This window comes from Alexandromys fortis, unplaced genomic scaffold, assembly GCF_014885135.2.
Source record: "Alexandromys fortis isolate MF-2015 unplaced genomic scaffold, M_Fortis_MF-2015_v1.1 scaffold_4, whole genome shotgun sequence".
Taxonomy (NCBI): Eukaryota; Metazoa; Chordata; class Mammalia; order Rodentia; family Cricetidae; genus Alexandromys; species Alexandromys fortis.
In genome coordinates, this window is record NW_026067944.1 from 22,694,627 (window position 1) to 22,709,507 (window position 14,881).

The window sequence follows — 14,881 nt, forward strand, 5'->3', positions numbered from 1 at the left end:
TATATACCGGATTTCTCTGTGCTCTGAATGTATCCCCAGATTACCCTGTTGTATTAATCTTTGTCTTTTCATGTTCTGGAACTTTTAATACTATATATCTGATTCATTTGAGTGCTTTTACTTGTTTTGATTATTTATTATATATAATAATTATATAGAAATTATATATATATCCCATGACGTATTTTGCCATTTTTCTCCTTGAGCTGGCTCTCTTTAGCACAGTTCATGCGTTTTTGTGATTTCATGCATTTTGACCCTCTGCCTCAATCTCTTAGCCATTTGATGGCTTTTAGTATAAACAGCTGGTTGTTCTGGTGGTTCCCACCCTGAAGTCCATCCACAGGAAGACAGTGCTCTTGATCCTCTACAGCCATTCCATCTTGTTCCATATCCATTTTGTATATTCTGATGAATCTGGTTTGAGAAAATACTTCTAACGCTTAAGTCTTGGAAAAAAAAGGCAGAGAAGTAAAGGTATTTGATGGAGGGTGCCTTCACACATTCTTAAAGGGAAGAGCTGGAAGTTTATTTGGAAGAGGACAGAGTCCCAGACTCACCTTAGTCATAAACTAACTGGCCCATTTAAAAATGCTCCAGTATAAACTATGCTGTAAGGGATGTCATGCGGTAAGAGTTTGCACTCTTAAGAACTTTGTCATTTATTAGTCTTTAAATTCTTGGTGGAGTTTTAGAATTACTTCCCCCTAATTTTCATCTCAAAAATTTCAAAGAAATTGCAGCGTAGAAGAGTTGGGGGCCTGGGGAGGTGGTTTAGTAAAGTGCTTGCCACAGAGTCTTGAAGACCTGAGTTCAATCCCCACCACCCACATCAAAAGGTAGGTTTGGTGGTATGCACCTGTAATCCCAGAATGGTGAGGAATGCAGACAGGAGGATCCCTGCTCCTACAGAGACCCTGAGTTTAGTTCCGAGCGTCCACTAAAGACAACTTGCATCTTTCTGTAATTCCAGTTCCAGGGCTACAGCTCTTTTAACAAGGTAATGCAAATTTCTAGTCCTTGAAAATTATTATCAACTGTTTAGGATAATAAAGAAATACAGGTTAGTAGTTAATCACCTAGTATAATTAAATTTGTAGTCACAGTAGGTATGTTTTCAAGGTCAAACAAAGATAATTTAGATAAATAGGTCGTCTTCAAACTCTTCAGTGATCTACAGAATATGGCATTTTAGATGTTTTAATAACCTAGTTTCTTCTTTTTTATGGCAATGAGACATGTCTGCTGGCAGCACCAATCTACTTCAGAGAAGATAATGGGCATCAAAGAAACTCCACATGGAGTTTACTTTCTTTGTGTCAAAAGTAAGCCACTGGGCAAGGAAATGCCCTGCCTCGACTGCTGACAGTGTGCTGTCCTAATTAGACAAGCAGAACACAAAATACCCTGCTTCACAGAAAAGTCTGTCAAATATGCTAGGCCTGTAGGCTGAAGATGGATCCCCAACGTTGCAGAGGAACTTTGAGTGACTGTCCAGGCAGCCAGCTGTTTCTGTGATTTTTGGAAGTTGCTTGCTTGCACTTTCTGCTTACTCAGTTAATAGTATTTCCTTCTTGGGTGTCTGAGGGAGTTGAAGGTTAGGTAGTTATAGTGTACCAAAGCACGTTACGATAGGAAGTAAATTAGGTATAAGACTTTGGACTCTGAACATAGCTGACCACAAGTCCTTGTGGTACAATACAACATCCTTTGGGAATATACCCAAAAGTGGTATTACTGGGTCTTGAGGAAGGTGGTTTCCTGAGAAATTGCCACACTGATATCCAAAGGAGCTGTACCAGTTTGTACTCCCACCAGCAATGCAGGAATGTTCCCTTTACCCCACATTCTCTCCAGCATAAGTTGTCATCAGTTTTTTTTATCTTGGCCATTCTTACAGGTGTAAGATGAAATCTCAGAGTTGTTTTGATTTGCATTTCTCTGGTGGCTAAGTATGTTGAGCATTTCCTTAAGTATCTTTCAGCCATTTTAGATTCTTATGTTGAGAGTTCTCTGTTTAGGTCTTTACTCCTATTTGTTCTTTTGATGACCAATTTCTTGAATTCTTTGTATATTTTGGATATCAGACCTCTGTCTGATGTGGGGTTGGTGAAGATCTTTTCCCATTCTGTAGGCTGTTGTTCATAGCAGCATTGTTTGTTATAGCCAGAACCTGGAAACAACCTAAATGCCCCTCGACTGAAGAATGGATAAGGAAAATGTGGTACATTTACACAATGGAGTACTACACAGCAGAAAAAAATAATGACATCTTGATTTGCAGGCAAATGGATGGGGCTAGAAAACATCATATTGAGTGAGGTAACCCAGATCCGAAAGACAATTATCATATGTACTCACCCATAAGTGGTTTTTAAACATAAAACAAACACACACACACACACACACACACACACACACACACACACACACATATATCCATCCCAGACTGCCTCAACTTTGAGACCTTGAAGACTTAACCTGGAAAGCAATACATCTGACTGTTTAAAAGATTTTAGTAGTTTGCAAAATTCTGTTGTTTCCTTTTTAAAAACAGCTATAATATTTTTACATTACCTTTTAGTAAAGGACACAAAAGATTTGAAACTTTAAAAACCTACTTTAATTATATTCTAAAATGTCATGTCATTCCATTTTGTTTGATTCTTGGGCTGTGGAGTCCATAACACAAATAAACCACAGTCTTCACAACCATGAAGCTGTCCCCTTTCTTTTGCTCAAGCACCAACCCTACAACATACAAGATTAATATATGGAACTCTGTGCCAAAGTCCAGGCTGTCAAGGAAAAGTGATGTGCCTGAAATGGAACACGCAACTACAGACTGCATTTGCCGGAGCTTTAACGAAACTGCGTTTTGTAATAATTCAAATGTTGTCTTTTATTACAGAAAAACAAAGAATATGTTAGTATTGCCAGTGGTGGATTTATGGGTAAGCCTTTTAATACATTAATTTTGCTTCTACTTTTTAGACAAAAAAATGTAGAGATTATCAGTAGAACTGATTTAGAGTTACAAGACTAGTTAAGGTGTGCGTATCTTCTGTCTCCAGTCATTTAGTATTTTCAGAAAAGAGAAGGCAGCAGAACATACATAGATGACAAATAATGTATTGAAAGGTGTGAGTATAGACTATCCAGATGTGCTTACTGTGCAGCTGTCTAAACCTTTTAGTTTTTATTTTGCAAGGTGCTTGGTATCGGACCTAGGGGCTCATGCATGCAAGGCAAGCATTTTACCACTGAGCTGCATCCTCTAACTCTTGATTCTCTTGCCTCAGCCTTTTAAGTGGACCAAGAGTTTGAGGACCAATTGACTGTGCTACATAGTAAGTTCCAGGCCAGCCTGAGCTGGCAGCAGAACCCCAGCTCACACAAACAAACAAACAGTAAAGCAAGCAAACAAAATCCCCACCATCAGCAACAACAGAAAAGATGTGTGTGTGTGCGCGTGTGCATGCATGTGTATATTTGTGAGTGTGTGCATATGTGCACGTGTGTGTGTGTGTGTGTGTGTGTGTGTGTGTGTGTGTGTAAGTGAGCATTGGAGCTATAGCTTATTTGTGGGTGCTTAGCATGCACTCCCCAGCCCACCTATAATCAAGTCGCTCTGGAGGTGGAGACAGGAGGATCAGGAGTTAGGAGTTCAAGGTTATCCTCAACTATCTAGCAAATTTGAGACCACCTTGGGGCAAATGAGACCCTGTCTCAAAAAGTTTTTAAAAAGCATAGTGGCTAGTCCAGATGGGATATGTTTAAGTGCAGCACTCAAAAGTCAGAGGCAGGTGGAGCTCTGTGAGTTTGACACTAGCCAGGATTATGTCTCCAAATAAATAAATAAATAAATAAAATTGGTGAGCAAGTATTGACACTTTACCTACTGTTACTAGAGATCCTCATAACACAATACAAATGTTGGCTGCTAGTCATATAATTGTCTAGTGTTCCTGCTCTCTTTCCAGCCTGCACTGGCCAGGAACTTGTTAGGTACCCCAGGTATCCATGTGACCCAGACTCATGTTCTCCTCCCTCAGATTCCTGAGTGCTGAGTATTGATGTGTGTCTCGATGGCCAGCCATGGTCTAGAGTTTTAGAAAGCTTTTTCAAGGTTTTTCCCCTCCATTAATCTTTCTCTGACCATTAATGCCTAAGTCAACACTATTATGGGAAAATGGATTGATGTCTCCTAGCCTTTCTGTTAATTCCTCATGTCTTGAATCCTGCATACATTATCTGTTGGTACTTGAAAGATTGCTTTCTAAGGAGCAGACAAAAAGCCTTCCTAATCTTTCTTTACTCCTGGGACTGCAGAGGTCTTTAGACAAATGGAAAGGAAGGTTTGCTGTGGCCCGGAGTTCTTAGTGAGAGGGCAGGACAGCACCTTTGTTGATTATGTCCTTGGGTGGTTTTTCATCTAGTTGTGTTATGTTTGTTATCCTTTCATGTTTCCAGAGAGTCTCCTATTTCAGCTTTTATTTCGTTTCTCTTGTTTATCATCAGCCCTGCAGCAGCATCTGGCGGACATTAACGTGGAGGGACCAGAAAGTGGATATGGCCATTGGATTGCCAGTACCTCAGGTTCCAGGAGCAGCATCAGTTCTGCTGATGTAAGTCCATACAAAGAACATGTGGGTCAATTTCCAGCATGTCAGGGACCAGCCTTGACCAAAATACCCCTAGCCAGGGTAGGGTGTGGGGACTAGAAATATAAGTAAAGAGTATGAAGATGAATTTAAAAAATAATAAAATGGAAGTACTGGGAGGGAGCTCCAGTGAATACTGAAATCACCCACGTTTAATTTCCAATTGTTTAAAATATCCCTGACCCCAAAAGGTAGGAGTAAGATAAAAAACTGCATTACCATGATACAAGGAAATGAACATAGCAATTGAAGGTCACGGACTACATTCATAGTTAAAACATTCTGTTGCCAGAACAAAGCAAGTCACACTCAACACCTTAGACCAAAACATTCTGTAGGCGAACCACTCCTTGGGTGGAATCCAAGTTATCTCCTTAAGGGAACTAGAACCTTAGTTGGATCCTTAGACTTTTGTTTGAGGTAGAAATACATCTACTTTTCTCTTCCTGGAGTACAAGGTCTGGATATTAGCCACACCTGTTGACAATAACCCTGCAAGAGCTGCTGACCTCTCTGATCTAAATCCAGGTGGGGCCCTTGTTTGATGTAGAAACTCAGTAACCTTTAAGGAATAGAGGTGAGTTCCAACTCTCCGACCTTTGGTCAAGGTGGAAATAGGCTCACATTTTTGGGCCTCCACACCAGAAAAGGTGCTTAACTCTTAAACCTCCAGCATAACAGCAAAGATGTCAGAAATATTTAGTACACAACAAGGAATCCTTATTGCAAGCTTAATGCAGTGATTGAGTGAGTCTGTACTGAACTGAGGCGCTCTCTTCAGTGAGCTCATCTCCACATCTCCGGCATGGGCTTCTGTATCCTTGCTCCCTGTGAGCTTACACAGTTAAGAGAGTTCAGTCTCTTCCCCTACGTGAATGGTCCAAGTAGAGAAAGTAAAAAGTGGCCTGCCTAGTGTATTCGAAGGTTGTTATTGTGAAGTGAGTTACGTGAGGTTTTGTTATGGGGGTAAGTACATCTGTTCTGCTTTGGAAATACCTGGGCAAAAAGTCTTGTCAGTTGAATTAGATGTCGTTATATCATTTTCTTAACAAATAGTAGTCATTTCCAAATGTTTATTCTGTAAAACAGAAACAGAAAACCGATGTGCAGGAGCACATGTACTCTCTGCTGTCTTGAGTCCAGTTGAATTTTCTTTGAGCTGCCAACCAGCTCCCAATTAAGACACAGAGACTTGTTATTAATTATGAATGCTCAGCCTTAGCTTAGGCTTGTCCCACCAGCTCTTATAACTGAATTTATCCTATTTCTATTCATCTACATTTTGCCTCGAGGCTTTTTTTTTACCTTTCTTCCATTCTGTATGCCCTGCTTACCTGCTTCTCTGTGTCTCCTGACTGCCCCGGCATCTCCCGGGCATCTCTCTTGATTTCCTCACGAGCCTACATTCCTCTTATTTATTCTCCCTGCCTGGAAGGTCTGGCTATTCCTTATCCCTTGCTATTGGTGATTCAGCTTTTTATTAGACTAACTAGGTGCCTTAGGCAGGCTCAAGGTAAAACAACAACACATCTTTATATAATTAAATATTCTGCAACACAACTTCCCCGTTTTCTGACTTACAGTAAGACCCTTGAGCTGTGGTTTCTTTACCTGTACAATAAAATAATAAGAGAATGTTCCCCTAAGGAGGGCCTGGGGACTAGGTGAGCAAGAATATGCACAGTAGTGCACTGTAGATGTGTGGAGTTTATCTTCAGCCACGTGATCCAGACGGGTCATTGTCACATTTGCAGAGGAGGCTTCTCTGAGAATTCCTTTTTACCTTGATTCTCTAGGTATACAAGAAAAACTAAGTAATATTTCATTGTGTGTGTGTTCTAATTTATTCAATTAATACCCTGTTGATAAGTATTTATATTGTTTTCCACCTTTTTTTGTTACAAACACAGCTTCATGTGTGTGCACTCCTGTGTGGGCCAGAGGTTGACATCTGTCACTCTCAGTCACCTTATTATTTTTGAGACAGGGCCTCTTAATGAACCTGGGACTTACCAGTTCAGAGAGATTGGATGCCAGTGTCCTTTTATGGGCCCTGTCCCTACCTATTACGGTTCTGGGGTTATAGATGTGTCCTGTTGTGTCTCAGTTTCACATGGGTGCGGTGTACTGAAAAGATGCATGGCAAGTACTTCACCAGCCTCTCACCACCCTTCACAGAGGAAGAGACATGGGAATGCGTGTACAGAGTAAAGGCTGTATGAGGATACGTGGAAAGCTGAACACCTGCACATGCGTGAAAATGCTCAAATGTGCTTCTCCCCAAATAAATAGAGTTGAACCTACCTTGATCTAATTTAATTGTTTTTCTAAACGCCCTTTGTCCAAATACAGTAGCTTCCTGAGATACACTGGATTTTAGTACTTGCGCATGGAGTTGGTGGGGATGCAATTCTGTCTACAGTGTCTAACCTTTAACAGTTGTTTATGTGTTAGTCACTTGGAGAGCAGTTTGTCGATGCTCTTGTTTTTCAGGGCGATTCTTGTAATGGCTCAAATGATAGAGGAATGAAGTCCCTTGTAAATAAGATGACTGTGGCTCTAAAGACAAAGTCTGTTAATGTCAGGGAAAAGGTCATCAGCTTCATTGAGAATACATCAACTCCTGTGGACCGGTGAGTTTCTTACACAGTGTGGACTTAAGATGGATGAAGAAGTGTATCTCAGTAAATGAATTTTGTTGAAGTATTATAGAACAGGATCTGGTTTCATCGTAACTGCAGGTCTGAGCTTACAGCTTGTGTTCACTCTGTAGAGCCCTTTCCCTGTTTTCTGAGGAAGAGCCATCTGAGTTTGCCCCTTCATTCCATTCTTAATAATTCATAGAGCAACTGTTTCCAAATGCCACCAAACACGCTTATTTCATAGCAAGAACTTCTGCTAAAATCCTAGATAATTTGTTCATGCTTAAAACAATGGAATTCCACTTTACTAAGTTCAAATCTTCGTAGGAATTTGTTTAAAAATACAAACTCCATTTTCCCATGAATTAAAAGGGGGACATGATGAACAAAGGGCAAGCAAATTTGAGGCTATTTGTTTTGCTGTTTGTGAGCACAGGATACACTTTTTTATGTAGTCTAATTTCACATGTGCACATTCTGCAGCCAGGATAGCTGTGAGTGTGGCCAAACCCCAAACTGGGAACTTAAAACATTACAAGATACTTTTGCATGTGTGTAACTTGATTACCCAGGTCTCAAGTGTGAACTTTATTCTGACGATGTCATGTCACAGTATCAGAAGCTGAGTCTTTCCAACTCAGATACGGAATTCGTTTCTGAGCAAGCCTGATGGTGAGCATGAGCTGGCATTTGGGTTCCCTCTCCTGTCTTCGTTGCAAGCATCAGGAAAGTTGAACATGTGACATGAAGAACTGAGTGCCCTTTCTAGTAGAGTGCACACGCACACAAGAGGTAGACCCTGTTCGGTCAGCACTAGGTAATGAGTAGGGAATCATCTAGAAGAGCCAATATTGATCAAGCCGAAAAGACTTGTCTGCTCAATAAAGTTTCATCTACTCTTAAAAGCCAAACTCTTAGTGCTTCTGAGTCCCTGGTCTTTTGCTGCTACATTTTGTGTATGAACATTAAAATTTTTTGTTTTAAAGTGCACTAATTTACTTTATGATTGACTAATGATGACTGTAAGTTGAAAAGGCCGATGTCTGGTGGAGTATCACATAAAACTGGCTTCTCTTCATTTTCCTTTATGCTTGAGATGATTGAACTATTTTCTTTAATGTATGTGCTGGGTTGAGAAATTGATTTTATTATGTATTTTCTAAAGTGCTGCATTTTTTTTATAATCATTTTGTTCTATCCTCTGCCTTGATTTGCTATAGAATGTCTTTCAATCTTCCTTGGCCAGACAGATCATGTACAGAGCGGTAAGCCATGAGTAGAGCAGCTCTATCGTGCATCCCGTCCATTCCCTCTAGCATGCCTCCCGCTGACTGTGCGCCCCTGCTGACTGTGCGCCCCTCACCGCTGTCAGTGTGCCCCCTGCTGACTGTGCACCTCCTGCTGTCTGTGCGCCCCATGCTGACTGTGCACCCCCCCCCCCCGTGTGTGTGCCCCTCGCCGTCAGTGCGCCCCCTGCTGACTGTGCACCTTGTGCTGACTTGGCTAAAGTTTCCTGCTGCTCCTTCCGAAGCTGACTTTCTCAGTATGCTCATGGGAGTGTCCCACTCTGGCATTGTGCTTTCCGTTTTGTTTTGAGCTTGATTTTTTTCCTTTGCATGTTTCCATCTCCCATTCCTCAAATAAAAATCAAACTTGCTCAGACCCAAGGACTTTATAAATTCTGCAGTTCTGATTCTAAAGGAGGGAAAGGTGAAACAGAACAGAATCCATGGAATCAGAAGTTAGCAGTGTTCCAATAATTGACCATTCTCTCCTGCCCTTACATAAAATTACAGCAACTAAATTTAGAACAGTTCATGGTCTGAAACTTGATGCTGGAGTTAAACCAAGGGTCTTGAAGATGCTCTCTACCATTGAGCCACATACATCCTCAGCATCAAGCTTTTAACTCATGTACTTTATGGACATATACATTTCCTGATTTTTCTTAAGAAGATGTATGCATTTAGGTTGATGAATTAACATCTATAAATCTGTTTGAAGGAACTATAGTTCTCGGGTTCTGCATTTGTATTTTCCCTGAAAGAGACCATGGGAGATTTTTTCTGTCTATTCTGTTGCCTTCTTTCTCCTCAGTAAGACGGCAGTTGATGGTTGATACAAAGATGTGATTTAAGGTTTAAAACTTGGAATATTAAAATTAGATAAAGCAAATGAGCACTACGAACTTAACTTTACGCAACATTATAATTTTTATTCTTGCAGAATTTTCTTCAGCTTAAATATTAACAAATAATACTAGGAGATTACTATAGCAATAACTGAATATTTACAAAAGAAAGTGTAAGGTTGACGAGATGGCTGAGCAAGTAAAGACACTTGTTGCCAAGCCTGACTACCTGTATTTGATCTCTGGACCCACATGGTGGAAGGAGAAAACCAGCTGCCACAACTGTCCTCTGAGTTCCACTTCTGCTGCACGGTGTACAGCAAGTCTGTGTACACACAACAAATGATACGATGCAGTTTTAAAGAATCCTCTGACCTCCACTTCCGCTGCACAGTGCACAGCAAGTCTGTGTACACAACAAATGATAAGATATGGTTCTAAAGAATCTGGGTAGAAATTAAGCCATTGTGGGTTTACTTTCTCATCATTTCAGTATTTTCAGTAATTGGAAAAACATTTAAGAAATAAGTTGAATAACTTGAATAATTTTTGACTGTTCCTACACAAAGCAATTATAGGACAACTATCTAATTTTACCTTAGGCTGTTTTTTAAAAAAATTGTTCTTGTGGGGAATTATAGTCTACTTGTGAGTCATCCTTCCCTAGGACCATGGAGTTGGCCTCTGGGGCAGTGTTGTAGGAGCTGTGGGCCTGCTTTTCGTCCCGCCCGGCTCCCGCACGGCTAGCTTTACACCAGAAATAACAACACACAAACTGTATTCTTTTAAACACTGCTTGGCCCATTATATCTAGCCTCTTCTCGGCTAACTCTCACACCTGGACTAGCCCATTTCTAATAATGTGTGTAGTACCCCAAGGTGCACTTACCAGGAAGATTCTAGCCTACGTCCATTCTGGGTCGGAGTTCATTGCGTGTGCTCGGGAGAGGTGAGCATGGCCTCTGAGCTCACTTCCTCTTCCTCCCAGCATTCTGTTCTGTTTACTCCTCCCACCTATGTTTTAACCTATGAGGGCCAAGCAGTTTCTTTATTTTTTAACCAATGACCTTCCTCCATCGGGGCAGTTTCAGTTTGTTCTTCTCCTAGCTTCGGAATTTTACTTTTATACATCTGTGTGGTCCACACATAGGCATATTTGTTGAAAGTACAACTTACTTAGCAATTTGAATGAATCAAGTTTATTTCTGAGTTCAGCAAGTTAAAATTTGTCCTAGACCCAGAAACCTACATTAGAAACACCTTGAGTCTCTGCCACCTTCCAAAGTGCTCCACACTGGGAATAAGCTCTACCACCTGCCTCTCTGGAATGTTCCAGGTCTACACTCTGATACTCCCCAGTGAACATGGTTTGATAGCTTACAGGATAATTTTGCGTTGGAAATGTCTTAACTAGGTGGAGAGATGGCTCAGTGGTTAAGAGCACTGGCTGCTCTTCCAGAGGATCTGGGTTCAATTTCCAGCACCCACATGGCAGCTCACAACTCTCTGTAACTCCAGTAGCAGGCGATCTGATATCTTTATACAGATATACATACAACCAAAAACACCAATGCAATATAGAATTTTTAAACAAAATTTTGACTGCTTAATTGATGAAATTTTAAGCACAGGTTAACTAACCTAACTTGTAATTCTATGAGGATTGCCACACTAAGCTCATTAGTGTTTGCTTGCTTCCTTGGAGGAGGTTTGATTTAGAAGTAAATATTTAAGTCTGTTTAAGTGAAGATTTTTATTGATGATTTTCCTCCCCAGACTGACTCTTGACAAACAAAAGATTGAGTGTTTTCTTGTTAGATGAAGTGGGTAGTTATCCTACAAAGGAAAGCTTCCTGAGAACAATATAGTATTTTACCGAAACATTTTAATCTATGCTAAAGAAGTAGAATCTCGGTCTGGACTAAAACAGGAGCAGCAGGGGTAAAAACGGAGAGGAAAAACTGAGAAACTTTCGGCTTCCAAAGGAGCCTGGAGTCTTCTTGTAGGGTTCTCGGTGCAGTAACCATTACATAGCCCCCACTGTAGACTAGAGCTTCAGAAAGGAGAGGGATAGCTTGGGTAATTTTCACAGTAATCCTGAAGGGCAGAATCTTTGTTACTGTTTTACAAATGAGGGACAGCATAGAGGGTCACTTCCTCAGGCACAGAAGCATCTAACCACTGGCTTAAAAGGGAACATCGGCTGGACACAATGTCTTTCCATCTACGTAGTTTGTCGTCTTGCAGTTTGAGAATGGCTGTCCTAAGCTATGCGTGGCCTGTGAAGGGCAAGGAGCATTCACATTTTGTTTGAATACTTAAACACCTTTGATTCCTCCGTAGTGACATTCCCTTTTAAACTTGTTTAAACGCAGGCACGTGAGCAGCAGCGACAGAGTGGGCAAGCCCTACCGTGGAGTGAAGCCCGTGTTCAGCATTGGGGATGAAGAGGAGTACGACACAGGTTGGGAAACGCACTAACCTGCAGCTTCGTTTACACAGTCCGCTTCTTAGCCGTAGTTTGCCACCGTTAGGAATTGTAAATATCTGATATGCAGGATACCTGATGTGCGAACCTTTTGAAAGGGTCGCAACCCATAGGCTGGGAACCACTGGTCTGTGGTTTCCAGGAATGCTTTGGTTTTAGAATTCTTGGATTGTGCCTACTAGAAATCTAAGCAGACCTTTTGCATGGGTCTCAGCTAACCGGAGTCTTCAGCTGGGAGGCAATGTGGAGGTTGTGTTCAGGCCCACATGACTGTGTCTAAATCCCTTTGTACACCCAGCCACGTGGAGCCTGAGATCTGAGGGACTGGAGGAAGGCACAGAGGGTCCGAAAAGGCAACAGGATGGCACTGTGGTGCCAGGGAGAATCCTCACCTAGGATCATTTTTGTGTTTAGAAAATAAGTTTGTTGTTTTTACTTATAATTCCACAGTCTCAATTATGTGATTAAGTGACCATAGTTACTATGTATATTGAGTTAGAAACCCAAGTTATGTTAATGTGTGCAAAAATGAGGAAAAGCTTCCTAAATGTCATTGTCCTTTCCGCTTGGTAATACTTGATGTTTGCCCATATTATCTGTTTATTTTCTTTCTGTCGTAGATAATCACCTGTCTGCGTAGTTTAGGATCCAACTCTGGTATTTTCTGATTTGTGTCAGTTTTAAGTGGCTACATTGCTATACATCTATCAAGATGAACTTTGAAAGTACATCTAGAGAGTTCAGTTAGCAGTGAGATGGTGGCTCAAGAGGAGCATCTTTGATTTTCCAGTAAATATTACAAAATGGACTGCTGGGAAACTTGCATTGAAGTAAATATGTTTCTCGCTGTCTCTGCCTTGTCCCCTCTCCGCTGCCGTCTTCCCACTGCCATGTGTGTGTTTGTGCTTCTGATGGTCTTAGCTTCCTTCATGAGCAAGGAGAGGAAAGTGGATAAGTACCTTGTGGTCTGTTTATACTTCCCTGCACACACACAGATTTATAATATAGAGAGTGGGACACAGCAAGACCAGGAACCTAGAACTGTGTGTGCCAGTGTGCGGGAATGCGGCAGTATTGGGGGATGTATTGTATTACGGTGCCTCCCTCAGGAAACCCGCAAAGCACTCCCACAGTATTACGATGAGCATCCTGGTGACAGAAGAGACGCGTGTAGAGCTGTTCACACAGAGGAAGTCACGAAAGGGAAAGGATTCTGACCAGGGAGTGCTAACCCGAGGACTTTACTACAGTTGACGCTGTTTTCTTTGGCATTGTCTGGATTTTGAACTAGTTACTGAAAAGCAATGGGAAGGGTCTGGGGAGATAGCCCAGTCAGTAAAGTGCTTGATCCTGAGTTCAATCCCCTCTGCCACTTAGAAAGTTACTGTGCTGGCTATTACTTAGGATTTCCATTGCTGAGGTAAGACACCATGACCAAAACAACTTGGGGAGGAAAGGGTTTATTTCACCTTCCAGCATTTAGGTCATAGTCCGTCACTGAGGCAGGAACTCAAATAGAAGCCGTGATGGGGTGCTGCTTACTGGCTTGCCCTTCATGGCTCGCTCAGCCTGCTTTCTTATAGGACCCAGAACCGCCCTCCAGAGGTGGTACTGCATATAGTGATCTGGCCTTCACACCTCAATCGTCAGTAAGAAAGCTGACCGCATGCGTGCTCAGACAGGTTACGGGGAAGTAACTGACCGCATGCGTGCTCAGACAGGTTACAGGGAATTTTCTCAGTGGAGGTTTTCTCTTTCAGAATTACTCTGCTAAGTTGTCATAAAACTAGTTAGCAGAGTCCTCACGCTGGGAATCCCAGCAGCCAGAATGCAGAGACAAATGGTTTCCTCAGTTTGTCCACTGGCCAGCCAGACTGGTCTGCTTAGTGAGCACCACGCCAGTGAAAGCCCTGTCAAAAGAAAGGTGGTTGTGCCAGGCATGGTGGCGCATGCCCTTAATCCCAGCAGGGGCAGGTGGATCTCTGAGTTCAAGGTCAGCCTGGTCTACAGAGGGAGTTCCAGGACAGCCAGGGCTACACAGAGAAGCCATATCTCAAAAACAAAGAGAAGAAAGAAGAAAAGAAAGGCGCTTGTGAATGGGAGTGGAGAGGCCAGAGGGGTTGACCGGGAAAGGAACTTGCTGCCGAGTATGGCAACGTAAGTTCAGGAGCCACAGAATGGAAGGACAGACCCAATTCTTACAAAAGAATCTGTGCCCCTACCTCTGCCTGGCACCCACACACATGTAAAAATAAATGGGCTTAGAGAGGTGGCTCAATAGTTAGAGCACTCGCCGCTTTTCCAGAGGACCGGCATTTGTTTCCCCAGCACCCACGTCAGGTGGCTCACAACTGCTTGTCACTAACTCTGGGGAATCCAGTGCTCTCTCTCCTGCCTCTACAGGCATCCCCACACATGGCATACACTGACACACACATGCACAAAAATAAAAATAAAAATATTTTAATAAGAAGGAAATCAATGGCTATGAAAATAAAAAGTATAGTTGGCTTCTGAGGGTTGAGAGCAGAGTTATCCCCTGACCTCCACAGGCGCTTGCACACTCACGTGCCCTCACAGGAACACACATATGCAAACCAAGGGAGGAACATTTATAATTATTGACCCTAGGTACTGTAATTATTTTTTCTTACATTAGAAAAACAAAATTAGAATGTTGGGTTGTTTTTTTTTTCATGAAAAAAAATATGTCCCTGATGTATTTCAGGTTGAATTTAGTGTTATTTTTTATTTAAAAATCAGAAACTGACTAAGGCGGGGAGCGTGGCCTCCTTTGCTTCGAGAGATGCTGATTGACAGGCAGATCATAGCTGTGTTCTTCTTACCAGAACTCTTGAGTATGCACCCTCAGTAGTCTGACCTGACTTTCCTACCGTAAAATTGTTGTTTCTAATATTCCATAATATAGCCAGGAGGGTTAGAATGGCTTTTCTCT

The 14,881-nt window shown here is 41.8% G+C and overlaps 1 protein-coding gene across 3 annotated transcripts in view; it reads left to right on the top strand.

The window, feature by feature from the left end:
- The window catches only part of Tbc1d23 (TBC1 domain family member 23), a 55,195-nt gene that overhangs the window by 35,839 nt on the left and 4,475 nt on the right, over positions 1–14,881 (top strand). For 2 of the 3 annotated variants that reach the window (XM_050148849.1, XM_050148851.1), the window contains 5 exons: positions 2,912–2,954; positions 4,522–4,628; positions 7,158–7,297; positions 8,527–8,571; positions 11,813–11,901. In XM_050148849.1, the coding sequence (XP_050004806.1) occupies positions 2,912–2,954; positions 4,522–4,628; positions 7,158–7,297; positions 8,527–8,571; positions 11,813–11,901 (424 nt within the window). The remainder of the gene's footprint in view (positions 1–2,911; positions 2,955–4,521; positions 4,629–7,157; positions 7,298–8,526; positions 8,572–11,812; positions 11,902–14,881) is intronic. The other variant, XM_050148850.1, reaches the window with a different exon arrangement.